The sequence below is a fragment of the Muntiacus reevesi genome, chromosome 6 (assembly GCF_963930625.1).
Source record: "Muntiacus reevesi chromosome 6, mMunRee1.1, whole genome shotgun sequence".
Taxonomy (NCBI): Eukaryota; Metazoa; Chordata; class Mammalia; order Artiodactyla; family Cervidae; genus Muntiacus; species Muntiacus reevesi.
Window position 1 is genome coordinate 31395614 of NC_089254.1, and position 25475 is coordinate 31421088.

Here is a 25475-nt window from a genome sequence, read left to right on the forward strand (position 1 = left end):
CAGACAAGTCCCAGCCACCACGTCCCCAGGCGGGCGTGAGGCTGTCTCAGGCTTTGCAGCCTCACCGCCTGCCTGGTACGGGCAGCGCTGTGACTCAGGCAAGACAGCAGCACAGCCGAGCGAGTGGGCACAGTCCACTGACACGTCATGGGGCGACCACCTGCTGTGAGGCAGTAAGTTCTGGGGCGGTTATTAGACAACAAATATGCAACTGATCAGAAGGCAGAGGGCCACAGAGGAATGAATCACTCAAACACAAAACAAGAAGCTATGTGATTTTGAAAGCTTTATTTTCTGAGGGTAAAAACTATAAAACTGGATAAAAGAAAAAGAAATCCTGAGAATCTGATTTAGTATTCAATCCTTTTAAAGTCATTAAGTTTCAATGTAAGTGCTTTAAGTTCATGTTCACAAAACTAATTATTGGTTTGGCCAGAAAGTTCATTTGGCTTCTTCTGTAAGATGCTATGGAAAAACCCAAACAAACTTTGGGCAATTCAATGTAATGATATAATAAATTTGCGAGGGTTTTTGTATGTGTCAGAGCATGTAAACCTCCTTACTACAACCTAATTCTGTCTGTTCTACATAAACTTTCAGATTAAGCTGTAGTGGTCTTTCCTAAACATAGTAGGCTTGTATCCCTGTGGTGAATGTGGAACCACTGATTTCAGGGAAGTTAGCGTCCAATCATGTATTTCATATCCTTTGGCAACTAGAAAATGTTAAAGTGCTTGAAAGATGGACTCTACAATGATGTCCAGAGAGACTTATTACCTACTTAGGTACCAACAAAGATATTTAAGAGTTAGATTTGCACTGTTAAAATCTGTAGATTTGCATTGTTGAGGCTGATCTTAAACTTTGCATAGTTCTATAATCGTATTGTAATTTGCATCGCTGCTGCATCAGAGGAAGCTTAAAAATATTTCTACTTTCTATGTCAGGATAAATTTTGAGAGCATGATTCTACTGGTCTCTACATTTAACAAGTTTCCTCCAGTCAATATCCCTTCCTATCTCACAATACCACCCACTCCCGGCACCCAATTATATATTTTGGTAAGTGCTTAATAAATGATTAGTCTCTAGAGATGAGGCGTTTCCATAAGATGCATCATATCATGGAAAGCATGAAAAACCTGCTGAACTAGCTTCTCTGCATCAGTCTCTGGACATGATTTCCAGGCTGAACAGGACACAACAAACCTGCGAAGTACAAATAATAAATGATTACAATACAATGTCAATACAAAAAGGCTCCAAGTGGTGACAGTGAAGAAAGTCATGACCTTTATTCCACCTGGTTATTCATGTATGAAATAGGATTGTTTGCTCACTATGGGTAAAGGTTACCGGACACAAGAGAAAGTAAAGCCACATTTGTGCATATAGCACAACACCTAATTTACCTTGTAACTAGAGCCTAAGGACAAAAGGGAACAAGAAACTAGTCAGAGCTCATGGGTGCTCTGGAGTTAGGTCTTAGTGTGCTAAATAACTTGCCTCTTCCTATAAAAGACCCTCCTAACATGCCACAAATGGGATGAGTTAGATGAATTCATGTCACTGTCTGCAATAAAACTTCAACTATTTTTAAAGAATACTTGAAGAGAGTAAACAAAAATAATAAAATAGAAAAAGAAGGGTAAGAGGAGAGAAAGACTGTTTCTAGAAAAGCCAGAGAAACTTTCTTGAAACCAAGATATGCCCTCCACACTATGTTCTTCTAGAAGCTCCTGGTGAAGAAATCCCCTATGTAGCAGCTGATAAAGGTGGCCCCAGGAAGCTGAAATAAACAGGAAGAAAGCCTGGCTCTTCGAGGGTTCAGAGCAGAAACGTGGCTACTAATTCTCTTAGAACTAGTTTTCCCCTTTATAGACACACAAATTTTCTACACCAAAACATGCATTATGCTCAAGTTAAACAGATCCCCAGCCCTGGTTCAATGCATGAGACAAGTGCTCAGGGCTGGTGCACTGGGATGACCCAGAGAGATGGGATGGGGAAGGAGGTGGGATGGGGGTTCAGGATGAGGAATGCATGTAAATCCATGGCTGATTCATATCAATGTATGGCAAAAACCACTACAATATTGCAAAGTAATTAGCCTCCAACTAAAAGAAATAAATTAAAAAAAATAAGAATATTGTATAAGTCTTGTGGATGACCATGCGATTTTCACATCACTGAAAATTAAGACAGGATAGTAGGTATCTTCGACATGTACTTTAGACAAAGCAGAATGAAATAAAAACATGTTCTGGCTCAGTATATAATAATGAAACCAATGTTTGAGTGGATTATATTTGCTGAAAGATATACAGGAACTTACAGAAAGTCCTGCCTTGCTTTCACTGGTGATTCATGATCAGTAGGCATTTTCTAGCTATACTGTACATACACCTCTAAATATTTAGCAAAAGCTAAGTATTTCTTCGCAAAGAGTAACAATTTCTGTGTTAAATTTTTTTAAATTCAGTTATATTTTTAAAGTGTAGAAAGAATAATCATTCCTACATGCATAATTCACCAAAGAATATATACAGATGCCAATAAACAAAGAGAATGTCTTGCTTCATATGAATTCAGGTTAGGTATTATTTTCCTATAAAAATTTGTAGAGTGCTTTATAATGCCTAAAGTTGGCAATGATGTGATAAAATAAGGAATACCAACTATCATATTATTATTTGTAATGGGAAAAACTGGAAATAGTAGGGAAGTGGTTTAATTATGGAAATCCATAAGACTAAACCTCAGATATGCAGATGACATCACTCTAATGGCCAAAAATGAAGCAGAACTAAAGAGCCTCTTGATGAAGGTGAAAAGAGGAGAGTGAAAAAGCTGGCTTAAAAGTCAGCATTCAAAAACCCAAGATCATAGCATCCAGTTCCATCACTTCACAGCAAGCAGAAGGGGGGAAAGTAGAAGCAGTGACATATTTTATTTTCCTGGGCTCCAAAATCACTGTGGACAGTGACTGGAGCCATGAAAGTAAAAGATGCTTGCTTGCTCCTTGGAAGGAAAGCTATGACAAACCTAGACAGTGTATTCAAAAGCAGAGACATCACTTTTCTGACAAAGGTCTGTATAGCCAAATCTGTGGTTTTTCCTGTAGTCATGTGGAGATGTGAGAATTAGACCATAAAGACGGTTGATGCTTTCCAACTGTGCTGGAAAAGACTCTTGAGAGTCCCATGGACTGCAAGGAAATCAAACCAGTCAATTCTGAAGGAAATCAACCCTGAATATTCATTGGAAGGATTGATACTGAAGTTCCAATACTTTGGACACCTGATGCGGAAAGCCAATTCACTGCAAAAGACTGACGGTGGGAAAGATTGAGGGCAAAAGAAGAGGGCGGCAGAGGATGAGATGGTTGGATGGCATCACTGATTCAAGGACGTGAATTTGAGCAAACTCTGGGAGATAGTGAAGGACAAGGAAACCTGGCGTGCTGCAGTCCATTGGGTCACAGAGAGTCAGACACAATTTAGTGACTAAACAACAAGACTAAATATTATTCAACCAAAAATACCTCAAAGCATATTTAATGGCACTGAGAAATGCTTGAAATAATATTGAGAATGCAATTCACAAAAAGGATGCTAAAATACTTATAATATGATCTACATTTATAAAAAAAAAGTATACGCTATAATCTATGCACATTATAGATGAGAAAGATAATGTCATGTCTTACAACGGAAATGTTAAATTTGTTCTTATATTTTTCCATATTTTACAAAATATTTTAACAATGAGCATGAAGTACACATAAAATAAAATGCTATTTCAAAAATAAACTAACTTTCATACATTTTCAAGCTTAACAGTGAATGAGAAATTCCTTTCAGAGAATTTCTATGTATTTGGGGTATATACACAGTAATGACTCAGAAATTGAGTACACCTTGAGCTCTGACTTGTTTTCTGAGCTCCAAACTCATATATCCAACTGCCTACTGGCATATTATCTTGTATATAAATACAAATTATAGTTAATTCCTATATTAGCAGAAATTTTGAAGTGACCATGTACAAAACGAAACTATTACTTCTACCCTAACATGCCCATTTCCCCTCTAATTTTCTCCATCCCAGTAAATGCCACCATTAGAATCAGTAATCCATCAATAAGTCTTACTGGTTCTACCTCCAAAACATCTCTCAAACCTCTCTACTGCTCTCCACCTTCAGTATCAACTGCCTTGTTCAACACACATACCTTCCATGCTTCCTGATTTCTTTCATCTCATTCTTGTTCATAATACTATCTACCTAATTTCTATTGCATATAACAGCCAAGGGTCCTTCTCAAATGTAAATAAAACAAGTAACTTTCATACTTAAAATTGGTAAAATGCTTCCCATTACTTTTTGGAGGAAATCTAAACTTACCACGTTACAAGGCCCTACATCAACGGAGCACCCCAACCTAATCAGTACCTCCAGGAATACTGTTTCTAAAGCTCACCAGGTAATTCTCAGATGCACTCAGGGTTGAGAACACTGCCCTTCCTGCCAGTTTTCACTCTGGTCTCCCCCTCTTCTATCTCTTCTTCTACCAACTTCCCACTCAGTTGTTAATGTATAGCCACACTGCACCTTAATATTCCAAGCTCTTCCCTATCCTCAGACTTGTGTGCTTCTGCTAAACAACAAAGTCACTGGGAAATAGGAATGAGCACAACATGTTGAGCTGGGGATTCAAAAAAATTAAAAATCATGTTCTTGCAGGCTTATATTCTAGGAAGTAAAAATAGATAATACACACACACACACACACTGGGTGATTATAAATGTTAAAATTCAACAGCTGTGTGTGGGGAAGGGGGACTGCTATTCTAGATGGTCAGGGAAGGCCTCTTTGATGAGAGCCTCTGAAATAAGGTGGTCACCCTTGCACATACTGCAGGTAAGAGACTACTAAGAGGAGGAAATCACGGCTGTGAGGGCCTCGAGGACGGTGCTTTCCCGGCAGGTAGAAGGTAGCCATTGGGGCTGGAGTGGAGGCAATCAGAAGCACTGCAGGAGACAAGGTCAGAGAGGCAGAAGAGAGCAAGATCATGAGGGTCTCTCAGGAGGACTGGATCTTGTGTGACTGAAAGGAAAAGTCCTCGGAGGGTTCTGAGTAGGAGAATATGACTTGGGTTCCACTGGGCCATCAGGGCTGCTGCGCAGAGAATGGTCTGCAGGGAAGGGAAGCGAAAGCAAGAAGAGCCCGGAGGACCTGCTGCAGAGTGAGCGGGGGACAGATGCTGGAGGGCTGTCCTCCTGGCGACTCATATGATGAATTCCTTCAACGTCCTCGCCATCTCAGCCTCATCAGCCCTCCCTCAGACACTTCCCCTGACCACACACTATATAAAGCAGTGCTCCGTCTCCCTGCCAGTTTGTTTCTATGGCCACACTGACTCAATTATTTCCTCTGCAATATTCACCATTATTTGCAGCCACCCTACTTGTTTGTCCCCTTTGGTCCCTGCTTCCCATGTAAAAAGTACAATCTACAAGAGAGGGGATCTCGTCTGCCTTGTGTCCTGAGCACCCAAAACAATCTTTGGCACATTGTAAGTTCTCACTAAACATTTCCTGAATGAGTGAATAGAAGTTCTGTCCCAGGATCATGAAAAATTTATTTTTTCAAAAAGTCAAAAACCTGAAGCATATCTGGCCTAAACTCTTAACCCTGCAAGCAAGGTGAGATCCATGACTTGCCAGGGAATATGTTACAGTCTTCAGTTTTCTCTGTATGTGATGATGATTTTTGACTTCTGACTATTGCAAAAAAGGATAATAAGATCCATGTTTAGGCTTTATCATTAACTCACAAATTAATGTATAGAAATTGCAAATATGACTATGGGAATATGCCATCTAAGACTTAGATGTCAACAAACACGAGCACCTCGGGTATACACAAACACGCTTGACATGGCAGATAATAAAATTTTGAAAAAATAATATTGACTAAATTCTTTTAAAAAGGAGAAGTAGAAAAACAGTATTTTAGAAAGTGAAACATGTCAGACATACCATTATTTCCATTTTTCACATTCCACCTGAAATGCCTCTAAGCCTGCTCTCTTCTTATTCACACAGTGCTAAATGTAGCCCTGTTATTTTAATTCTCTGACCCAGGCTCTTACAGAAGAGACAGCCAGACTCTATGAACAGGGACCTTCCAAGTCTTTGTCAATTCTTGATTACCTTGTTCTCCACCTCTCTTTCTCTTGCCAGGTTTTAGTATTTTCTTTCTCACTCTTTCCAAAAATTTAAGTCAAACCCCATACAATAAAAATGAAATGCATCTGAAAGGGTAAACCATCCTTTTCTGAATGTAAATTAATTTACCTTGTCTCTTGTCCTGGTATCACTGCTACTGTCTATGACTGTACTAACAACCACATATGTTTAGACCAGCAGTTTTTACCTGAACTTAGCATCAAATACCTGAGGTAGAACAAGTATGGTAATATGTGTACTGATTTTGGAGGATGATGAGGACATGGTCACCGAGTCAATGCTGAAACGGTGTTGTGCACAAAACACCTCAGGGACTGATTTCACAAAAGTCTCAAAAGCAGGAGAGACTAATTATGCATCAAACACCTAAGCGGTAAAAAATAACTGCCCATGGAGCAAGTGACAGATGAGAACATCAGAATCATAGTGCAGGGAAGACATTCAAACAAAATGAGCACAGTGAGAATAAAAAGAGCAGCCTTACCTGTCATCTCTGATGTGATAGAAGAATCCATAGCCATTGTGCACCATGGGAGCCATCATGCCCTGGACTCTTAAATAACCAACCAGACTGGTTGAGAGAACAAAGTTTCCACCTCCTCCACTGTACGGCACAAAGAAAGGATATTTTACTAGGCTTACAGAGGCTTATGTTGTTTCTGAAAAGCTTTTAACATCCAGGAAGAAGAACTGCTGAGGTGACAAGACACCGCTTTATGTTACCTCCTGGAGAAGAGGGGGTCTGTGAAGAGTTCCGGAACAGGGAGGCCTTCCTCCTTTGCTATGAGTGAGAGGCCTAAAAGATGACGGTCAAATCCTGCAATAGAATCCCAAACTTGAAGTTAGAAGAGTTTCCTGCGCAAGAGAATTTTTTTTTTTTTTGAGTGATAATAATTCCAGTATAAGTACCTTTTCCAGTTGAACAATCTTTCATCATTTTATTATGTTTTGCAAAAGCTTCTAACATCATGTGCTGCCGCTCAAGAAGCTGTATTAAAAATCAAGAGATACTTTAATAACAGATTGTACAGAAACCAAACAGAAAAACCTGAGCTCAAGGTAATTAGAAATTGGGTAATTTAGAAGAGAAAAAAGAAAGATTTCAAGAAAGATCTCGAGACACATAATTTTTGTGTCTGTTTTCGCACTTCTTCTATTGCCTTTTTTAAAAAAATGTATTTTATATTGGGGTATAGTTGATTAAGAATGTGGTGTTAGTTTCAGGTGCACATCAAAGTGATTCAGTTCTACATATACATTATTCATCCTTTTCCATATTCTTTTCCCATTTAAGTGGTTATGCTCAGAAGACTGAGCAGACTTCTCTATGCTTTACTGTAGGTCCTAGTTGGTTATCCATTTAAAATATATCAGTGTGTTCATGTCAATTCCAAACCTCCAACCTATCCCTCCCCTCAACCCTTACCTCCTTCCACTTCCTTTTCCTTCCTATATGCTCTGAAACTTATTTCCTTTCCAGAACAAGAAAATAAGAACCTGTGGGTAGCACTAAAGTGATATTAACAAGTGTAAAGACAAAAGCAATTATGATTTCAAAACAAAAGCATAGCTGTACAAAAAAGATAATTAAGCAGCTCCATGAAATTAAAATAAGGCAACACATATACAACTAGGTGCTTTTCTGGTGGCTCAGTGGTAAAGAACCCGCCTGCAATGCAGGAGACAGGGGTTCGATCCCTGGGTCAGGAAGATCCCCTGGAGAAGGAAATGGTCACCCACTCTATTATTCTTGTCTGGGAAATCCCAGGGACAGAGGAGCCTGGTGGGCTACAATCCATGGGGTTGCAAAGAGTCGGACATGACAGTGACTAAACAACAACAATATATAACTATGTCTATCAAGACTAAAGAAGCAAATGCAATACCAAAACAGCAGTGGGAATGCACTACTCTTTTGTGGTAAATGCTTAAAAGTAAGTATAAAACAACAAAGCATATAAAGCTATATTGGTTCTAATATTTAAAAAAAAAAAATCTCATTTCAAAAACATTCAACCACATCAAGAAAAGTTCCCTTGTAAAGGCGTTTGGGAAGAGTCTTCATTGTGTGGGTGTTATCTAAAGGCAGATCAACAGTAGTGAAATACTCAAGGTGTGGGAAATTACTTTGCCTAGAAGATGACGCAAATGGGCTTATCAGGTCTTCCCTGTTTCTTCCTCTCTCCAGTACATACTTCACTGGCAAATGAAGAAATGTTTGACAGTTTCCAGGAAAAAAGGTTTGAAAATATTTTACTGATTCAGGGATTTGAAGAAGATAGTTATTCAAGGGTCAAGTTTCCTTTAGGACAAACAACTGATCTTTTTTCTTTTTGAATACTCACACTGGTAGAAGGATTCTGCATGGATTGGCACCAACTGACTGCTTCTACTGTACACGGTCGCACAGTCTCTGTACGGCCATGATAAAATAATCTTGTCATAGCTGTTTCATAGCAGCAACCGGGACTATAAGAAAAAATGAAAATGAAAGAGAATGTATCATGAGAAAGAAAACACTATAATGTTACTACAAAGAGTTTACCTAGTAAAGCTGGCTTTGGTCGGAGATTAAGTTCTATGGTATAGACTGCAATTGAGATTTTCAATAACAAACAGGCTATTTTCAACAGCCAAGAGCAAAAACTACTCAGGCCTGGTATAACAAATGTCTCAAAGGCGTGGCTGCTGTCAGGCTGTATGCTTTGGTGTCTGTGGTAGGTGGCCTCTAAGATCCCTCCAGCTCCTAATGCCCTGGTATAGCCCCTCACGGTGGGTGTAGGATGGTCCTGGTGTCTTCTAACAAAAAGAACAGGACAAAAGCAGTGAGAAGTCACTTCTGAAATCAGGTTACAAAGTGAGCTCTCTCATGAGCTCTCGCTTCCTCACTCTGAGGAAAGCCTGCTGCCGTGCTGGGGGCTGCCCTGTAGAGAGGCCCAGCAAGCAAGAAACAGAGAGGCCTCTAGGCTACAGCTTGGGAGGAAAGGCACCTTACTCACAACCACGTGAGTAAGACTGGAAGCACATCCTTGTGAAGGAGTGCCTTCAGATGAGGACGTGGCGCTTGCTGACACCCTGACTATAACAACTGAAGTCAGAGGCATCCAGCTAAGCTGCGCCTGGATTCCTGACAGACAGAAAATGCGAGATGACAATTAAGTGTTTGCTGTTCCAAGCTACTAAGATATCGGGTAATTTGTTACACAGCAATAGAGAATACAGTGCTTGGCCTATATGAGAGAACTAAAGGCCAAGCACTCTGTACTCTCTATTGCTGTGTAGAGCTTGAGTGACTGTAAAATTAAGTAAAAGCATTATTTACTAAGTTCCCTAGGGCAGCAGTCCTCAAACCTCTGGGATCTAATGCCTGATGACCTGAGGTGAACTGATGTAATATGAGAAATAAAGTGCACAATAAATGTAATGTGCTTGAATCAAGTTGAAACTATCCCCCTCATCCTCCCACAGAAAATCTGTCTTCCACAAAACTCATCCCTGGTGCCAGAAAGGTTGGGAACTGCTGCCCAAGGATGATGACTATTTTCCTGGGTTAGAGAATGATATAATATATATATGATATAACAACTTTTGGTACAAAGCTCTCTTTCCTGGTGATAGGAATTCAGAGTTAAAGCAATCAAATGGAATTAGAGTAAAAGGTCTGAAAGTGGGTACTAAAAGGGGTCAACACTGTTTTATTTTTTGGTCATGCCACACAGCTTGTGGAATCTCAGTTCCCTGATCAGGGATCAAATGTGGGTCCATGGCAGTGAAAGCATCAAGTCTCAATCACTGGACCACCAAGAAACTCCCTCAAATAGTTACTGGGCCTCCTCTGTTCAGTGTTTCTATAAGACTATCTCCCTGAGCTGAACTAGTATCTTTTCAAAATGGGAATGACAAAGTGTAAGTAACAATTTAGGGACTTCCCTCCTGGTCCATTGGGTAAGACTTTGCCTTCCAATGTAGGGGGTGTGGGTTCAATTCCTGGTCGGGGAGCTAGGATACCACATACCTCCTGACCAATAAACCAAGAGAGAAGCAATACTGTAACAAATTCAACAAATACTTTAAAAATGGCTCACATAAAAAAAGTTTTAAAGAAATTAAAAATAAACGCAGTAAGAATGAATGAAAAAATATCACTACTCAGCAACTTGTAATGAAATAATAGAGATCTTGGTAATGATCATCAACGGCCACTAAAACCATTAGGTAAAAACATCAGGGAGGAAACTTTATAATGGATGTTGGCTAACTGAACAGGATATGATAGGAAACAAATAAGATGAACTATATGATTTACTGTTATAAAAAATAATAAAATTTACTGATTACTATTTTCAAATTTCCAAATCTAACCATCAGTTTATAGGAAACATGGGAGACAGAGCAACAATGCTTAACAGTTTTTTTGCGTAAAGGACAAATACATAAAATAGTAATAAAAATTTATGTTAATGAACACACAATGTAAAAAAATATAATCTTTGACAAAATAGAGAGGACAGCACAATGATGGACAAACTGAAACTAAGCTGGTATTATTCAAACTAGGTTGCTATAAATTTAAGACGTTAAACGTAATTTCCAAGGTAGCCATAAAGAAAACAGCTTTAAAAATGGAGACAAAAAAGACAGGGAAATCAAAATGGTACACTACAGAAAAAAATCAACTAAATACCAAAAAAGGTAGGAATGAAGGACCTGAAGAACAAAACCACATAAGACCTACAGAATACATAGCAAAAGGGCAGAATTCTTCCTCATCAGTAATTATCTTAAATATAAATATATTAAACTCTCCAAAGGTAGGTTTTGGCAAAATGAACAAAAACATAGTCTATATACTAACCTCAAGGATTTGCTTTAGATACTAAAACAGTTAGAGGTTAAAAATAAAAGGATGAAGAAAATAGTAACCAAAAGAGAGCAAGAGTGGCTACAGATTTTTTTTTCTATTTGGAGTGGCAGTAAATTATTATCAGACAAACTGTATTTTAAGTAAAAAGCTGAATGAGACAAACAGGACATTATACATTGATAAAAGATATAACTCATCAAGACATAACAACTATAAAAATATATGTACCAAACAACAGAGTTCAAAGATACATGAAGCAAACTAACAGAATTGAAGAGAGAACTAGACAGCTTTACAACAACAGTCACAGACTTCAGAAATATCCAACTTTCAATAATGGATAAAATATGTAGACATAAGATCAACAAGGAAAGAGAAGGCTTGAACAGCAACTACACCTAAAAGACAAGGGCCTCCCCAGTGGCCCAACAGTAAAGAATACACCTGCAATGCAGAGATGCAGGTTCAATCCCTCGGTTGAGAAGATCCCCTGGAAAAGGGCATGGCAACCCACTCCAGTATTCTTGCCTGGAGAAACCTATGGACAGAGAAGCCTGGTGGGCTACACTCCATAGGGTCACAAAGAATCAGACACAACTGAAGCAATTTAGCATGCACGTGTGCAAAAGACAGATTGAGAATATGCCACTAGGAAATAGAAGAATATAAATTCTTCTCAAGTATACATGGAACATTCACCAGGATAGCCATATAATAGGGCACAGAATATCTCAATAAATTTTAAAAGTCTGGAACCATATAAAGTATCTTCTTCAATGACAATAGGATAAAGCCAAAAAGCAACAGAAGAAAAACTGAAAAATTCACAAATATGTAGAAATAAAACAATACACTCTTAACCAATTGGTCAGGGAGAAATCACAAGGTATATCAGAAAACACACTGAGATAAATGAAAAGTAGAACAGAACTTACCAAAATTTATAGAATGAAGCAAAATCACTGTTCAGAGTGAAATTTATGGCTCTAAATATTTATATTAAAGAAGAAAATCTCAAATCAGTAAATTAACTGCACACATTAAGGAATTAGGAAAAAGAAGAGCAAACTAGACCCAAAGCCAGCAAAAAAACAAATTTAAGATCACCGCAGAGATAAAAAAAAAATGCAGATATGAAAAATAAAGAAAGTGACCTAAACCAAAAGTTGATTCCTTGTAAAGATCAACAAAAATTACAAGCTTTTAGCTGTACTGACTAGAAAAAAGGGAGAAGACATCAATTATTACCATCAACTATGAAAGAGAGGGCATTACTACTGACTTCACAGAAATAAAAAAGCACCATAAGAGAACAATATGAACAACCATTTACAATAAACTAGATAACCTAGATGAAATGGACATATTCTGAGAAATACACAAATGACCAAATCTAACTCAAGGAAAAACAGAAATCTGACCGGACATATAACAAGTAATGAGATAAATCAGCAATCAGAAACCTCCCTACAAAGTTAAGTCCTGGACCAGATGGCTTTACTGATGAATTCTAAATTAAAAAAAAATCAACCACCAATCCTTCTCAAACTCTTCCAAAAACACTAAAGAGGAGGGATCATTTCCTTACTCATAAAATGAGACCAGCATTACCCTGACAGCAAAACTAGGCAAAAACACTGTAAGAAGAGACACTACAGACCAATATTTCTTATGTCCAAAATCCAAATAGTATCACTCAGTCACATCCAACTCTTTGTGACCCCATGAACTGTAGCCTGCCAGGCTCCTATGTCTGTGGGATTATCTAGGCAAGAACACTGGAGTAGATTGCCATTTTCTCCTCCAGAGGATCCTCTTGACCCAGGGATCAAACCCTTGTCTGCGATGTCTCCTGCATTGAAGGCGGATTGTTTACATGCTGAGCCATCAGGGAAAGGATGCAAAAATCCTCTCCAATTTACTAGCAAATTGAATTTAACAGCAGATTAAAAGGATGACACAGTAAGTCTCCTACATATGAACCTTCAAGCTGCCAACTTTCAAAGATGTGAACATGTGTTCACTTGTCAATCATGTAAGTTAGTTCACGTGTCTGGCATACATTGTCATGAGCATGCATCCTTTGCAAGTGGTTGTTCAAACTGCCCTCCATCTCCTATTGCAGATGATCCTTCAGCTCCACCATCTCCCCATCTCCTCTGCCTCCTCCAGTTAGTAATTCTTTCTGCTTGTTCACTCAATGTCAGCCTCCATATGCCAGCTGTTGTACTCTATTCTTCAAGGTACTTTACTGTAAGATTAAACATTTAATTTTGTGTTTTTTATATATTATTTGTGTGAAATATATAAACCTACTACAGTACAGTACTATACAGTTGACTGTATTAGTTGAGTACCTAGGCTAACTTTGTTGGACTTACTAACAAACTGGACTCAGAAATGAGCACTCAGAACAGAACTCATTTGTATGTAGGGAACTTACTGTACACCATAACCAACTGGGATTTATCCCACGAATGCAAGGATGGTGCAACATATGAAAATCAATGTAATACACCACATTAATAGAATGAAGAAAAAGACCTACATGATAATCACAGTTGATACAGAAACAGCTTTTTATAAAATCTTGTACACTCCCATAATAAAAAGTGAACAAAGGAACTTCCTCAATATGATAAAGATTTATGAAAAACCCACAGTTAACACCATACTCAGTGGTGGAAAACCAAAAATTTCCCAGCTAAGATGAATAATAAGACAAGGATGCCTGCTTCTGCCATTCTACTCAACATAGTACTGGCTATTCTAACTATAAAAAAAGAAATAAAAGGCATCCAAATCAGAAAGGAAAAACTGAAGCTATCTCTATTCATAGATATCAAAATGCTAAAGAATCCACAAAAAAATTGTTGGAGATAATAAATGAATTCAGTTTTTTCAGGGTATGAAGTCAACACACAAAAATCAGTTGCATTTCTATACACTAGCAATAAGTAATCTGAAAAGTAAATCAAGAAAGCAATTTACAATAACATCAAAAAGAACACGTAGGATTAAGTTTACCCAAAGAGACAAAAAGACCTGTACACTGAAAACTAGAGAAGCCACTGCAATGAGAAGTCCGTGCACAGCAACGAAGAGTAGCTGCCACTGTCTGCAACTAAAGAAAGCCCATGAACAATAATGAAGACCCAGCTCAACCAAAAATAAACAAAATTTAAAAAACATAAAGGTACATATTCTCAGATAAAATTTTAAAAAGATCAAGAAGCTTCCACTTCTGCTTCGGATGTAGAGAGTCACAACATACCATCTCTCTTATCCTAAACATGAGTAAAGACTAGATTCCACAAAGCTCTATCTTTTCATGAGCCCATCTGAAAACAGGCTTCAAGAAAACGAAGTGATCTGAATTTCAAAGCATGGCAAACCCCTGTGAGACGAGAACAGGTACCTCAAAAGTATCAAGGTAATGAAAAACAAGGAAGGACTGTCAGAGTGTTACAGGTGGAAACCCGTCAACACTGCTGATCAAAGTACAAATCAGGGCACAGCGCCAAGTGGGGGGAAACCTCAGAGGAAACACGGGAGTTACAGCAGAACAGCTAGAGGAAAGATATCTTCTTTGGCCTCCAGACTCGGAAAATGGAGAAGGACTGGTCCTCACCGTCCATGAAGTCTATAATAGGCCAGCTGAAGGGCCAGCTGAATAAACGTATCAGGGTGAAGCTGCTTCTTCTTGGTTAGCTTTTTGCCAAAAGACGTAAAGGCATACACCACAAGCTGGAGATCGGATGCCTGACAAACAGAATTAAATGGGAAGAGTGAGCATATACCCAAGGAGAATACCCCGGAAGATAACCAAATTATCATTAGCATTAAATGAATAAAACAGAAATAAAAGTGTTAAAAGCTATAACTTTTAAATGTTTTATGCCATCATACTTGGATGATAGTCAAATATTCATACACAGTAGTTAAAAGATAAAGTATTAACTATCAAAGAGAAAAGTGAAAAATCTACCTGCTTGAAATACTGGGCCTTAGCTTGGCTGATGTCATTTAATACTTTTTCATCCACAGTGAAAACAAGCTCCTCTGGAACCGGTATATCCCGTACTTTTTCTGAGCCCTGAAAATATGGAAAACTTAAAAATACTGTATCTATAAAAATATGAGGCGAAAAGGGAGGAAATCATTTGTTCTAACATACCTTCCATCTTCCTTCATTCTTAATAACTTGCTCATCAATATAATAGCAGATTTTTACCATAACCATTGCATCAAAAGGAGCATGCTAAAATAAAAACATACAAAATTTTGAATACTTCATGTAAGTTAAGACTTGACCCAGTATTCTATTTTCATTTTTGCCCCACTCTTAACACACAAGAGCAGAATTCTCATCTGCCTCACCTCATGATGATAAAGATAGGGATATTCTACAGTATAGTAAGCAATTGATGTATTTTATTTTCTGAGGAAGAACGCATATTTAAAGTTAGAAGCAACTAATCAGGGCTCTTGAAGTAATGGGAAGGGATGTAAAATAAATATGAATCATAAAGAGAAGACAATTGCTATTTGTACTGGAAGTTAAAGGAGGTATACACATATACGTATAGAATGGTAAAATGTTAAGGAATGGTAAGACCACTATGGAAAAGCAGATGGAGGTCCCAGTGACATGTATGCCAGGTAACAAGACTCACTGGTCATGGACAAACCCTCTTCTAACTGCATCTCACAGCTGCATAGTATTCTGTAGCTTTACAACAAATTTTCAGACACTGCATATATTGTTTCACTGAGACAATAGTGTTAAAATGCAACCAGTAAGAAGAGCAATACTGAAGTGCCAATACTTTGGCTACTTGATGTAAACAGCTGACTCATTAGAAAATACCCTGATGCTGGGAAATACTGAAGGCAGGAGGAGAAGGGGGTGACAGAGGATGAGATGGATGGATGGCATCACTGATTCAATGGACATGAGTTTGAGCAAACTCTGGGAGAGAGTGAAGGACAGGGAACCTCGTGTGCTATAGCCCACGGGGTGGCAAAGAGTCGGACATGACTGAGCAACTGAACAACAAATGTGATCTCCACAAAACCCTCTAACAAAGAGAAGGCAAAATAGTTGACCCCAGGATTTTAAATCCCGAGAGGGAAATGTGATTATGTAGTCTAATCAATAAAGCACATATTTTAGTACCAACGTAAGAGAGCAGCAACATGATTCTAGAACAAGAGCAAGTTAACTTTACAGTATACATGCTTTACTAATAATGTTTTATATAGGTTAAATAGCATTTTCAGTAATCATCTTGGGGTGCAAGAGTAACCTACATGGAATTTTGAAAGCATATTATCTAGTGAAGACCATCATATCCAAAATTTCTATATTTTAGAAATATATGGGGGATAATGCATACACAGAAAATGTGTCTACACACTTTACTACAAGAAAGCCTCTCAGTTGTACAAAGACACATGCTCATTATAGGACCAGTATTTTTATCCCAAAATAGAAAATATGATTAAAATCACTTTCCTCTGAATTTGAGCAAACCGCAGGATATTGGTGTCATCAGTAAAAATCAAAGTAGTACAAGGTGCTAATTTTAGGGGGCTCGGAGTGAGGGAGGAAAGCAAGAAGATGAACTCTTGATGATGAGAGTAACTTAACCCTTCCATAACAATGTAACATTCGGTTTGGACAATTTAACACACAGTGAAACAAAACTCTCAAAATGAGAGTACTGAGTAAAAACTAGAAAAATATAAGTGCAAACAAATCAGAAGAGAGAGCAGGCAGAGGGGAAAAATGGTTATGAATAATATTTAGCTCAGTTTTAGAATCTGGAGACAGGGAGAGACTTTTAGGAGGATGAAGGCAATGTGAGACAGACATGAAGAAGAGGGAGATCCTTTCCATCCGACAAGTCAAGGAGAGATGGAAGGAAGAAGCCAGAAGGTTGTTGACTACTTTACAAAGTACAGTTTTCAGGGAATAGTGAGGCTATAAACCAGACTGAGGAGGTTAAGGAGAATCAAACAAGGAGCTGAAGAGAAAAAAGCTGAGGCAATTAACAAGAATCTTTTGTTAACAGGGGACTCTTAAGGAAGAAGACAGACAACTGTTAACAGACATTCTACTACTTGCATATCAATTACTCCACCTTCTGTGGCAGTAACAACTACCTTATTTTTCTTTAGGCAACCAGCACACATCTCTGTGGTGGTTTGAATGAGTGAGTGATTCTACTAGCTGGGTCCCAAGGTTTGGCATGTGACCCAGGCCAGGTGGACTCCCTGGAATGTGCACAAGATGCACACAGGCTGATACAACCAACGAGCATTATTCTCAGGTCTTTTGCTGGAACCAGAGGGGTTAAAAAAAAAAAAAAAAAAAAAGCTGGCTATTTCCATGAAGAACAATAACCTACTAGGAGAGCTGTGAAAACATGAGATTGTAGGTAAAACCATCATATGGTACAGTCTACATAAAAATAAACCTGAGCGTAGGAAAGTGATGCCAAAAAATGTAGAAATTTCTAACGAAAGCATTTGGACATTGGAAGTCAGCCTGACCCAAATTTAGCTGTACCCCATGCCATAAATATCTCCGTAAGGTAATGACAGTTTGATTTAGGTTTCTATCACCTAAAACTGAAAAAAATTACTGATTAATACAACTACTGAACCCAGATCAACAGGTCTTTTTAGTAGTCACTAAACCTTTGGAGGAAAGTCCCCAAACACAAACAAACAAAAAAATCTATCTCATATTACTTTATACCAAGTCACATACTTTATGAAAAGTTATATAACAAGATTATAAGTATAGATTGCAATTCTGACTTCAGTTGATTTCTTCATTTTCTTGGTTCATAGACCTCCTGAATGTCCATCAGAAAATGGCAGGGGAGAGATGATAAAGACAAACATAGGAGAATAGAAGAGAAACAAGTCGTGTGTGTGTGTATACATATATTTTGTAAAGAAGGTAAAAAAAAACAATGCTATCCAGTACCAAATATTTTATTTATTTATTTATTTTTGTTTTTCTCCCAATTGTTTTTATTAGTTGGAGGCTAATTACTTTACAATATTGTAGTGGTTTTTGCCATACATTGACATGAATCTGCCATGGGTGCAGATGTGTTCCCCATCCTGAACCCCCATCCCATCCCTCTGGGTCATCCCAGTGCACCAGCCCCAAGCACTTGTCTCATGCATCCAACCTGAACTGGTGATCTGTTTCACACTTGATAATATACATGTTTCGATGCTGTTCTCTCAGATCATCCCACCCTCGCCTTCTCCCATAGAGTCCAAAAGTCTATTCTACACATCTGTGTCTCTTTTTCTGTCTTGCATATAGAAGGTAAAAAAAAAAAAATGCTATCCAATACCAAATATTTTAATATCCAGAAGTAAATAATGTTTCAAAGATCATGTGTCTTTTTTTTTTAATAAGGTTACAAAATTACTAGGCAAATGTACAAATATAGCTACATACATTTCTCTGTACACAGAACATATACATAATGCTATATCTTTTTTAATATGTTGTTATTTTCAACAAGTAGCAGTAGATTTTAAAAGAGCTTCTACCACATAAAGATACATGCAAATTCCATTTTACAGACACACACCAAACTGTTAGCCTAACTACAGATGAAAATAATTTGTCCTATACTGTTTTCACTGAGAATTCATAACTAAAACTTTTACTCTAATGCCATAAAGCTAAAAAATGATTTATTATCCTGCCACAGGACAGTCTAACTATTGTAGATTACTGCCACTCATTTAACTGAAAAGAGTAAAAGGAAAAAGTAACTTCAGTAGTTTACTTACATCACAATTACAGCCAAATACTCCATTAGAAAAGCAAATCAAGTTATAAGATTTGTCACCCCAGCGTACTGTTGGATCTCCATTAAGAATCTTTGCAGAAACCTAAAATAAATTTATTATTTCAAATTAAAAGAATCTTAATATTGGTTTTTAAGTATTTGTATCTTAAATACATACAAACACACATGATCTCACTTTTCCTCTCTTCAGGTAAACCAAATTTAATAAAATAACAGCTATTCTCAAGAAATAATAATTCAGGTCCTGACTATTTAAATACTCAAAATCCAAGAAATTCTACCAGAAAAGAGGATGTGACAATATTCATGAATGTTTAGAGAATATCAAAGTCAAAGGACAAGGTGTTTGCAACTTTAATAGGATAAGAAGCATTGAAGTTTAGTCATGAAAATCTAGTTACAAGGAAAATATATCAAGAATTCATATCCCACTAAGCCAGTTTCTCAAATGGTAGGTTTTGGCCATAAATGAGTCAGGAAAAGAACAAAAGGAATAACAATAGAACATAAACATCAGAGTATATCACAGATAGTCAAAGTAATTACTCTTTTGTGAAACTTCTACTATGTATGTATTTGTGTGTATGAGCACATGTGTGTGTGTGTTTAATGAGCTACAATCTAAATAGGTATAACTGTAGATTGCAGCAAAAAAGTCTGAGCAACATTTAATTAAAATATATTCTTCCTCAAGAAGTTCATTGATTCTAGTTTTAAAAAGGCAGTTAGGGGTTGCCGCTGCTGCCGCCGCCATCGTACCAGCCCCTTGGATTGATGCATCATGCCTTACGTGGGAAGGACAGCAATTCCAGGGGAAAGCTGCCATTGTGGAGAAATTGTCTAGCCTTCCATTCCAGAAAATCCAGCACAGCATCACGGCACAGGACCATCAGCCCACACCAGACAGCTGCAACATCAGCATGGTTGTGGGCCAGCTCAAGGCCGATGAAGACCCCATCATGGGGTTCCACCAGATGTTCCTATTAAAGAACATCAACGATGCTTGGGTTTGCACCAATGACATGCTCAGGCTTGCCCTGCACAACTTTGGCTGACCTCCTCCCAGCCAGGCACTCATGCTGTTTCTTCCTCCCTCCTCTTCCCGATATTATTCACACTCCTCCAGATGCTCCAAATATCATTCACAAATGAGCAGGGCCGCGGTGGGCGTGGGCGCAGGCGCAGTGCGCTGCTGCTACCGAGGTGTTGTGCATGATGTCTGGATGCTAGACTAGTTGCATCTCACAGGAGAAGTTTGTGTTGTTCCAGCACATGCCTTGGAAAGACTTAAGTAGTGCAAAAGGTTGTCTTTTTTTTTTTTTTTTTAATCTACTGATAGTTGCACTAGTAACCCAAAGAAGAGAAGGAGAAAGTAGCTGCCTCACCGCCCAGATATTGATTTGTTCAGATGTTTCAATGCCTCATGATACAATAAAACCACAAAAATTTTCTTAACAGTTTAAAAAAATAAATAAATAAAATAAAAATAATGAAAACATGTGCATGCATGCAGTTCCATTTACTGAAACTCAGTTTGAGCCCCCCCCCCCCCAAATTGTATGTAATTATTTTCTATTGTCAAGTTAATCATGTTCCCAATATGGCTTGCAATTGTAATTATCTTTTATTTTGTTGTCTGGCTATTGATTGTGAAAACTGATAAACATCTTTTACTCTCGTGATTATGGAACTATTACTAACTGAAAAATAATAGAACTCTTTATCAGCAAAATTAGGATCTAATAGAAAAACCTGTAATCACTTTTTAAAATCTAGATGCATATCAGAATTATCTTGAAATTTTTTGAAAAATACAAATGCTCAGATATTGATTTTTTCTCCAGAGCTCCAGACATGTTTCTAATGAGCAGCTATATTTAAAAACAACTGGACTATATGATGATCTTTTCTCTAGTTTGTTTCACTTTTTCTATTTCATATTCAGTGCTCCCATTTCATTTAATGTATGTTCTCCAAATTCCCCATCTTTCCTTTTTTTTTTAATATTCTTTCTCAAGCCTTTATCAAGTGCAGTAGAAAAGCTTTCGTACACACACACACATATATATACATATGTATAATAAATATATTTTAGAAAATTTATGAGTTTTTGCCTAACTAAAAAAATTATGACATTTTGATTCTACTTGTTTGACTTAGTATGAATAGAATACTAGATTTCTAATTAAAAAGTCCATATGCAACAAGCAACAAAGGTTCACTGTATAGCATAGGGAACTATGGTCAATATCTTGTAATAACCTATGATGGAAAATAATTAAAAAATAATATATTTGCTTAAAAAATAATATATTTGTATTTGTTAAAAAATAATAATAAAAAAATAAAAATAAATAAAAATAAAAAAGTAGCTAAAGAGGGAAAAATTTTCAAGCTACAAGATTTTTCAATCCAATATTATTTATCTCATTTAATACTGATGGATGCAAAGATTCTGAGATTCCTACAAATACAACTGCTTATCTTTTATTTTTTCCCAGGAAATGGTAATGTCCCAGAAAAAAAAATAAAACCCCAATTATCCTTAAACTCACTAACGTTAGTGTGTTTTATAAAACCAAATGATAAAATAAGTCACAAGAGTGACGTAATTCTTAGGATAGACCTCACCAACTAAGGTATCAAGGCCCACTACTGTGGGCTATAGGTAGGTTTTCATGTCACCTTTGGTTTGAAAAGCTCATTTTGCCCCATGCCTTATGCAAATTTTCTGTACATATAATCAGTGGAAAGGTTGGGAACCAGTGCCATGTGATAAGCAAATAATAATCATACTTCTTTAAACAACATATAAAATCTGTCTAAACAGCCTTGCTGCTCAGACGGTAAAGCGTCTGCCTACAATGTGGGAGACCCAGGTTCGATTCCTGGGTTGGGAAGATCCTCTGGAGAAGGAAATGGCAACCCACTCCAGCACTCTTGCTTGGAAAACCCCATGGACGGAGGAGCCTGGTAGGCTGCAGTCCATGGGGTCGCGAAGAGTCGGACATGGCTGAGTGACTTCACTTTCACTTTTCACTTCTATGCATTGGAGAAGGAAACAGCAACCCACTCCAGTGTTCTTGCCTGGAGAATCCCAGGGATGGGGTCGCACAGAGTCGGACACGACTGAAGCGACTTAGCAGTAGCAGATTTATTTACATATAATCTTATGATACGTGTGTGTGTGTGTAGCTAAGAAAATGCTTTAAAAGTTTGCACAAAATATTTATATTTTATGACTTAGTATTTGTGCTTTCTTTTCTTAGCTGCCCCATTCTAAGATAAAAGATGTTTCCAAAATCTAGGAAACAATTGTTTACACGATTATGTTTCAAGGTGGTTTTATAGGTGTATACTTCAAACTAAGTTGTATACATTAAACATATACAGTTTTTTGCATGTCAATTATACTTAATAAAGTGATACTTTAAAAAAAAAAAAAGCCTGCATGTAACAAAATTCTTCTCATGTTCAATTTACACAAGAGTTCTCCAGAAAAATCTGTGGGAAGAAATAAAACAAGGGACTTTCCTGGTGGTCTCATGGTTAAGAATCCATCTGCCGGCGCAGGGGACAGAGGTCTGGCCCATAAGTGGTAGCTACTGAAGGCCATGCAGCTCCACCACGAGAAGCCACTACAGTGAGAAGCCCACGCTCCGCAGCTGGAGAATACACCCCACTTGCCACAACTAGAGAGAAAGCCCATACAAAGCAACAGAGACCCAGCACAGCCAAAGATAAACAAATTCTTAAAAAAAAAACAAAGAAAGAAATAACAGAACAAGATAGCTGAATACCTGAGAATAATCTTCTGGTGTAGCATGTGGACTGTCATCATCTAAACAAAATACCAGTAAACTGCTCTGAATTTTTTCTAACATAGTCAGGTTCTCAGGATTAAGACTAATCAAATATTCTCGTGCCTAAAGGGCAAGGAGAAAAAATAAAATGTTACAAGTTAAATATAAAATAGCCAGAAAAGCTCAACAGGTTCTCAAAAAGTTAGAGAAAAGGTTCATCAAGAAAAGTGTATATTCAAGGACCTGTGTGTTGAAACCTGAACAGGTTTTCTTCTCCAACAGCATGCCTACTCCCTACACTTGTGCCACTAAATGTATAAAGGTATAAAGTTATGCCCGCTTTCCTGGGTGCTCAGACAGTAAAGAAAATGCCCGCAATTCAGGAGACCCAGGTTTGATCCCTCAGTTGGGAAGGTCCCCTGGAGAAGGAAATGGCTACCCACTTGAATAGTCTTGCCTGGAGAATCCCATAAACAGAGGAGCCTGGTGGGCTACAGCTCACGGGGTCAACAAAGTCGGATATGACTGAGTGACTAAGCTCACATAAAGTTATGCCACCCCCTAGATTTTCTGATTGCTCAATATTGTACAATGTATTTAACACTGCTTAAAGCTTAAAGCTGTCTATTTGTCTTTATTTCAAAATCTGAGCAAACGGCCAGCATGTGCTTGAGCTGAGTGTTTGAAGTATAAATGTAAATAAAATAATAGTACATCCTCTCCCCAAGGCTAAATTATAGTTAATAATATTATACTGCCTATTTGAAAGTTGCCAGAGAGTAGATCTTAAAGTTCTCATCACAAGAGAGAATTTTGAAATTTTCTATACAGTGATGGACGTTAACCAGATTTACTGTGATATTTCTCAATATAAACAAAAACTAAATCCTTATGTGTATACCCGAATAGAATGTTCTAAGTCAATTGTACCTCAAAAGAAAAGAAAAATGTAAATTATAACCTTAGCCCATCGAGTTCGCTCCTCAGTAGTTAATGCTGCTACCCCAGGTCCGTCAGGTTCACTGTGGCATTTCTTTTGGATGTATGTCAGTTGCCTTTGGAAGATTAAATAAGGGAGATTCAAAAAGAGCACAGGCAGGAGCACTAGCTACTTTGGCCTTTCATAGGCTATGAAGTTTATTAGTATTTAAAAGTTTTGCTGTATTATCCAAAGCAGGGATTATGGTCTCTACAGCAATGGAGTTATTTCCCACACCTTTTTTTCCCCCCACAGTGATTATGTGCCTATTAATCTCAGTATACTTGATAAGAGTTTAAGTAAATAAGTTTTCTGTTTGATATAATTTATACTTTCAAAAGGTACACACACACACAAAAAAAAAAACCAAAACAAAAGGTACACACATTTCCTAGATCCAAGTAAATGCTCTGCATAATGGAAAAGTTTAAAAATATTCTGGCACATAATCTCACAAATATCATATATATTTTATCTAACTAAAAACTATGTGAATATATTAACAGAGGACTTATCCTATACCCAATTAATGCTTGGGTTTAATCCTCAAAATAGAAATATCATGTAGTTTTAAGTATTGTCATATGTGCCATTGTTACTTAAAATCATTATAAAGACTACTCAGTTCAGTTCAGTTGCTCAGTTGTGTCCAGCTCCTTGCAATCCCATGGACTGCAGCACGCCAGGCCTTCCTATCCATCACCAACTCCCAGAATTTACTCAAACTCACATCCATTGAGTTGGTGATGCCATCCAACCATCTCATCCTTTGTTGTCCCCTTCTCCTCCCACCCTCAATCTTTCCCAGCATCAGGGTCTTTTCAAATGAGTTCATTCTTTGCATCAGGTAGCCAAAGTACTGGAGTTTCAGCTTCAGCATCAGTCCTTCCAATGAATATTAAGGACTGATCTTTAGGATGGACTGGTTGGATCTCCTTGCAGTTCAAGGGACTCTCAAGAGTCTTCTCCAACACCACAGTTCAAAAGCATCAATTCTTCAGTGCTCAGCTTTCTTCATAGTCCAACTCTCACATCCATACATGACCACTGGAAAAACCATAGCCTTGACTAGACTGACCTTTGGTGGCAAAGTAATGTCTCTGCTTTTTAATATGCTATCTAGGTTGGTCATAACTTTCCTTCCAAGGAAAAAGCATCTTTTATTTTCATGGCTGCAGTCACCACCTGCAGTGATTTTGGAGCCCAAGAAAATAAAGTCTGTTACTGTTCCCCCATCTATTTGCCATGAAGTGATGGGACCAGAGGCCATGATCTTAGTTTTCTGAATGTTGAGTTTTAAGCCAACTTTTTCACTCTCCTCTTTCACTTTCATCAAGAGACTCTTTGGTTTCTCTTCACTTTCTGCCAGAAGGGTGGTGTCATCTGCATATCAGAGGTTATTGATATTTCTCCTGGCAATCTTAATTCCAGCTTGTGCTTCTTCCAGCCCAGCGTTTCTCATGATGTACTCTGCATAGAAATTAAATAAGCAAGGTGACGATATACAGCCTTGACGTACTCCTTTTCCTACTTGGAACCAGTCTATGTTCCATGTCCAGTTCTAACTGTTGCTTCTTGACCTGCATACAGATTTCTCAGGAGGCAGGTCAGGTGGTCTGGTATTCCCATCTCTTTCAGAATTTTCCACAGTTTGTGGTGATCCACACAGTCAAAGGCTTTGGCATAGTCAATAAAGCAGAAATAAATGTTTTTCTGGAACTCTC

General features: G+C 37.8%; 1 protein-coding gene across 2 annotated transcripts in view; it reads right to left on the reverse strand.

Annotated features, from left to right (window-relative positions):
- Positions 1 to 271: 271 nt before the first annotated feature.
- Positions 272 to 25475, reverse strand: part of CROT (carnitine O-octanoyltransferase) — a 49219-nt gene continuing 24015 nt past the window's right edge. For both annotated transcript variants that reach the window (XM_065938957.1, XM_065938958.1), the window contains 11 exons: positions 23734 to 23827; positions 22770 to 22895; positions 18950 to 19051; positions 15297 to 15380; positions 15108 to 15215; positions 14751 to 14881; positions 8601 to 8724; positions 7165 to 7243; positions 6979 to 7072; positions 6740 to 6859; positions 272 to 1209 (listed from right to left, as the gene is read on the reverse strand). In XM_065938957.1, coding sequence (XP_065795029.1) covers positions 1089 to 1209; positions 6740 to 6859; positions 6979 to 7072; positions 7165 to 7243; positions 8601 to 8724; positions 14751 to 14881; positions 15108 to 15215; positions 15297 to 15380; positions 18950 to 19051; positions 22770 to 22895; positions 23734 to 23827 — 1183 coding nt within the window. In that variant the 3' untranslated portion in view covers positions 272 to 1088. The remainder of the gene's footprint in view (positions 1210 to 6739; positions 6860 to 6978; positions 7073 to 7164; positions 7244 to 8600; positions 8725 to 14750; positions 14882 to 15107; positions 15216 to 15296; positions 15381 to 18949; positions 19052 to 22769; positions 22896 to 23733; positions 23828 to 25475) is intronic.